Consider the following 5,706-nt stretch of genomic DNA (forward strand, 5'->3'; position numbering starts at 1 on the left):
GATATGTTAATGAAAAATAAGTAGAAACAATGAGGAAATAGAATGAATAGATGAATATTTTACTTATAATTCCATGATCTATCAACATTTCTTATTTTGATATTTACGTGTTGTTATTTATTTAATAGTTATTTGTAAAATAAAAAAATAAAAGAGGGAGAGTGAGTAATATTGAGTCAAAAGATACATATTTTTTTTCTCAATTTTTTTTTATTTATGACTTAATTTTTTTGAACATATTTTTTGGATACATTCTTTTTATTTTAAATTATTCCTAATTTTATTATTTATTCAGTTGTTTTACATAAATAGAATTTGAAAATAATTCTACTAAACACTTTTTACTATTATTAATTATCAAATGAACATTCACTTATCGAGTGTATGAAAAAATAGAATAGTTAGGATGCACTTTAAGGGGAATTTGCTTTGAGTAAATATTAATTCCATATTTTATTTAAACTAAGAAATTATAAATAGGTTTTAGATGCTTTTTTCATTAAAAAAAAGATAAAAAATGAAAAATTGAAAAGAGTTGATGAAAAGAACTTAATATCAAGAACCAATGATCAACAGAAAATTATTCAAATTTGGAAAAGGAGTTAATATTCTTTTTGTAGGAGAAAGGGATTGTGGTAAAACATCATTAATTACAAGGTACATTAATGACATTTATTTTGATTCAAAATTAGATCATGAAGAATCTGTTTGTTTTTAGTAGTTGAAAGAAATTAAATTTTTAAAAACTAAAAGAGATTATTAATACAAAAAGAGATTAAAAGACTTTGAAATGAATGGAGAAAAAGTTGAAATTAAATTGCATGAATTTAGACAAAGTGAATATAACGAAGATGAAACAGTATCAATTTTTAGGAAAGCTAATGCAATAATTTTTTTATTTCCATCAGATGTAGGAATGGAAGAAATGCAAAAATGGATGATGTATGTTGATAGATTTATTACAGATGATAAATTATGGTTTATTATTCAAACAAAAACTGACCTTGGAAAAATAGATATTCCTGTAGAACAACGAAAAACATTCACTTTCAAACATTCATTTAATCAATATTTTGAAGTTTCTTCAAAAACAGGAGAAGGTGTAAAAGAAACTATGGACATTATCATTGATTTAACAGTAAAAAAATTTGTTCATTTTGATGTGGATGAAAAACCAGTTAAACTAGAAAAGCGTCAGTGTGTTATTGTTTAAGTTAATTTTTTTTAAACAAATGAATTGAGACTCAGAAATAAACTATTGAAAGTTGTAGAGAATGCATCAAAAGTTTTATTTATTACACAATAATCAACAAACTGATGTTTAACGAAAAACATTTAAATTTGTTATGAAAAAAACTTACAATAATTGTTTAATATCAAATTACTTAAAGAAGAAAATAATCATTATTATCTCACAAATAATTATTTGTTTTTTTTTACTTAAATTATTGTGTCATAATACAATTATAAAATTTACTAACAAATCATGTCTCATTTAACTAAGTACTTTGGATGACTATTTATTAGACGTAATGTCTATCCACTTTTATCACTCTACCCCTTTTCAATAGGGTGTTTTTCATAAAGAAGTTCTTTTTTATAGAAGTGAATAAAAAGAAGTCTTAAATAAAGATATAAATATTTTAGTCTTATGAAAATAAAATAATACAAAGAATATCCTGAAGTTTATCATCATAATCTCTAAAAATTCTCTAATTATACTATGGAAGATCAATGAAAAAAATACCAACTCAGTTATAATGTAAAAAGATAGTAGTTATATTATATTTAAATATTATTTTAAGGAATATCTCATAAAAATAAAAAAAATAATAATAGAATTGCGAAATAAATTATTTGATAACACAATTATTTAATTTTCCTATTTGTTAGCATAAAAAGATTGATTATTCAAGAATTTGTATTACTATTTGACTAAATGGTAATATGACCTATCTTATATAAACTTTTATTTTATTAATTGATTGTTTGTTATTATCAATATCTTTACAAAAAAAAGTAATATAAATTATACATTATGATGTTTCTTCAATAATTTAATAAAATAAAATTGGAGATAAAATAAATACTCAAACCAACAATAATTCAAAAAATCATAAAAAACACTTTCATTTTTTAATTAAAGCTCCAAAATATTTATCTATTCTTCTTCATTAGAATTAGAAAAAATAGTTGTTCGAAATAAGTTGGTTTATTGTATTACAATAATTTAGAATATTTAACATAATGAAAGAAGTAATATAAATAATAAAATTATTTAATTTGTTGTTCCTCTTCCATTCCATTTTCATAATTTACTTTCATTTCACCATTAATTTTGTTTTTCAAATTAATCAAAGCATCTTCATTGAGATGACGAACTTTAAGTTCTTCTTTTCTCAATGAAATACCATCTGTATGTCTTTTTTGATAAATTGGAGTATTTTTGTATGTTCTTGCATCAGGTAAAGGAGGTAAAAACCCAGGAATATATGGCTTTTCTTCGTTATATTGTTTCTCAATTGGAATTTCATCTGTTGCTTTGATTACAGGAAATTCAGGAATTCCATCAATGAATAACTTGTCTTCTTTTGTTACATAATCACCAAAGCTGAAGATATCAATTCCAAGTTGTTCCATTGCAAATAATAAATCAATAAAACTTGATTCAGTTCTTCCATTATGCTCACTTATTTGGTGTGTTTTTTTACCTATTTCTTGGATATACATTTCCATGACGTCAGCAATTGTCTCAAGTGCTGATTCTTTAGCGTCAGTATATCCAGCACTCATTGCAATTTGTGCAGCTGCAATTTTTAATATTTTACGTGGAAAACTATCTTCAACTTGTTGGGACATAATAATAATATGAGATTGTAAGAGATTGACAAGATTTTTTCTCTTTTTAATCCCATAAATTTATGAAATGTTAATATTTTTTGTTTTTCATAATTAAATTTTTTATTTTTTCTTTTTTATTTTTGAATGAAAAGTTAAATTTATCTCAAAAACAAAAAGTTAGTGTTAAATAAATTAATGGAAAACAATCTTGCACCACCTTTTCGAAAGAAAAATAAGAAACGCCAATCAACAACTCAAAAGATTAATACCCCTTTATTATATCCTAAATGTGATTTACTTTCATTTATTCAAATATCAGAAATTCCTTCAAAATATCAACAACAAACTCTTCACTTATTTTGTGTTTCTGGGGAAATTATATCATACATTCACCATACAAACAAACCTGCTTTTGTCACCCTTGGAAATGGAACATATAGTCTTGTTTTAAAGTTTTTACCAAATTTATTTAATCCAGATGTTCCTGGTTTATCTTGTCGAGCTTTAGAAGAAGACATATGTGTCCCTCATGATAAAATAGTTATTGTTAACCCTGCTGTTTGTTCTTATATAGTTTCACAAGAAAATCCACATCAAATAGTGTTAGAATTAGTTGATTTTTCTAACCCATTAATTTCTCTAACTCAAATATGGATATATCATGACTCTTTAAAGTATGTTTTTTTTCCAGGGGGTTCAGGTAATTATTGGGGTAATATGAATCCTACAGATCGTTCTTTTTGTTCAAATATTAATTATTTATCAGGAAAAGGAGAAATTAATGAAATTAATGTTTCAGTTGTTCATAAATGGAGGGTGCAAGGTTATTTCTATGATTTTATTGGATATGTTTTATTTCCTGTTAAAGAAATAAATGGAAAGAAATATGTTTCTTTTTTTATAGGTTATAATGAAACAGTTATTAATCGTTATATGTCAGACAAACATGAATATCTTCAAGGATTAGATCAAATGATTGGAATTGGTGATTTATATTATCTCGAATATAAAGAAGAAATACGAGCTAATGAAAATACTTGGGTTAAAGTAATAAATGGAGAGTTTCTTTTCAAGTCTACTTCAGAAATTGGTATAGACTTACCAAATGGATATATGGAAACCTTAGTAGTAAATGATCCTCAAGTCTCTCGTAAGAAAGTTGAAATTATTAAAAATGCTTTTGCTGTTAATAGTCAATTTGGCTCTGAGTTACTCACAAGAATGTCTAATGAACCAGAACTAATTTATGGAATGAAGTCACAATGTAATGACTCACAGGGAGAAGACATTATTAAAAAAAAATTAGACGAAATACTTTCACAACCTAAAGATGACTTTTTATTAACTATTGATGAAAATGAATTAAGTAAGTCTATAGTAAGTAAAAAAAGTGTTGATAATGAGTTAATCATTCCTTCATTTAATATTTCTAATGTTAATGACACAGAACAACACTGTTGTTTATCTAATAAACAAAAATTTAATCAATTAACAGATAACTTTGTTGTTATGCCTTCTAAAAACAAAAATACGTTAATAGATACAAATGATGTTAGTATTGACTTAGAAGAAGAAGAAAATAGCGATAATAATTGTCATTCTTCACAAATACATCAATCTGATATAGACTCAATAATTAATGAGTTAGACCAACAAATATCCAGCGATGATAAAACTAAAGAAAATCACGAAGAAAATGGTTCAGTTAAATTCGCTCAAAGTACTGAAAAAACTCAATCAAGAAATACTGAGACATCAATAACAATTTCATCATTACTTACTCAAGAACCATCAGATGTAAAAGAGTATAATTTTCAAGACAAAATAATAAAAGAACAAGAAATTGTTAAAGATAAAATAAAAAAGAAAAGAAGTAGTGAAATTAAAATGAAATTGTTATTTCCACCAAAAGTAGACAGCGAAGAATGGAAAGAAAAACCAATTGAAACTAAAAGGAAATGGTTATATGATAAAATGAATAATAAAAATGATTCTATTAGTAGTCAAGAGGTGTTTTATTCTTCTACTCCTGTTGTTCCTATTAATAATAATTTTAATACCAATTCTATTAAAATAGAATCACCAAATCTCTCACAGACTAAAGAATTTAAAAAACAGAATGATTCAGAAAAAGAGATTAAATTAGAAGAACTACTAATACCAACTCAAACTGAAGAAGTACTCAACGAAAGTGAACAAAGAAAAAGAAAAAATGAAATGGATGAAATCTCTACAAAAAGAAGTTTAGAAGAAATGACACAAAACGAAGAAGTGATTAATCAATTAAACCAGATTAGTCAAAAAGAATGCTGTTGGAAATCAGTTCAATTTTCAAAATATAAATTAGAATGTGAAAAAGAAAATGATCTTTTTATTCAACAAGGTCATTTCAGTTTATATTTAGAAGAATTAAATTCTAAATCTACAACAATTTATCAACTTTCTCATCAATTAAATGTTTGTTGTTTAATATTCATTACGATAAAAGATACTTTTTTTATTAACTAACAGAAAAAATTGATTGGTGTATTTAAAATTATGAACGAAGTCCAATTAAATCAATTTATTGAGCAATATCTTATGAATTCAACTTTTATAGTAAATACATATGTAATCAATAATCCTCTAACCAAACAACAGAATAATATTATTGTTCAGCTTTCATTAATTATTTGAATATAAAGAAATATATGAATTATAAATTTTTTTTTTTGAATTTTAAGAATGAAACAAAATTAATTTATAGAACGAGTTGATATTTAAATGCTTATTTTATTATTAGACTCAAACGACTTTTATTAATTACTTTTTCTCAATATAATTAGAATCTAATAAGATAACATTAAAACAGACTTTTTTATATAA

General features: G+C 24.1%; 3 protein-coding genes across 3 annotated transcripts; 2 read left to right on the top strand and 1 right to left on the bottom strand.

The window, feature by feature from the left end:
• Positions 1–565: 565 nt before the first annotated feature.
• ENU1_008200 (GTP-binding protein EhRabX29, putative) lies at positions 566–1,213 on the top strand (the record flags this gene model as incomplete). Its single annotated transcript, XM_008856604.1, has 2 exons — positions 566–706; positions 773–1,213. The coding sequence occupies 2 exons, from the start codon at positions 566–568 to the stop codon at positions 1,211–1,213; spliced, it is 582 nt and encodes a 193-aa protein (XP_008854826.1).
• A 1,061-nt stretch (positions 1,214–2,274) lies between these two features.
• ENU1_008210 (bromodomain associated protein) lies at positions 2,275–2,859 on the bottom strand (the record flags this gene model as incomplete). Its single annotated transcript, XM_008856605.1, has 1 exon — positions 2,275–2,859. The coding sequence occupies one exon, from the start codon at positions 2,857–2,859 to the stop codon at positions 2,275–2,277; it is 585 nt and encodes a 194-aa protein (XP_008854827.1).
• Positions 2,860–3,036: 177 nt separating this feature from the next.
• On the top strand, positions 3,037–5,349 carry ENU1_008220 (hypothetical protein; the record flags this gene model as incomplete). Its single annotated transcript, XM_008856606.1, has 1 exon — positions 3,037–5,349. The coding sequence occupies one exon, from the start codon at positions 3,037–3,039 to the stop codon at positions 5,347–5,349; it is 2,313 nt and encodes a 770-aa protein (XP_008854828.1).
• Between the last annotated feature and the right edge of the window lie 357 nt (positions 5,350–5,706).

Source organism: Entamoeba nuttalli (genome assembly GCF_000257125.1).
Source record: "Entamoeba nuttalli P19 unplaced genomic scaffold asmbl_2080, whole genome shotgun sequence".
Taxonomy (NCBI): domain Eukaryota; phylum Evosea; order Mastigamoebida; family Endamoebidae; genus Entamoeba; species Entamoeba nuttalli.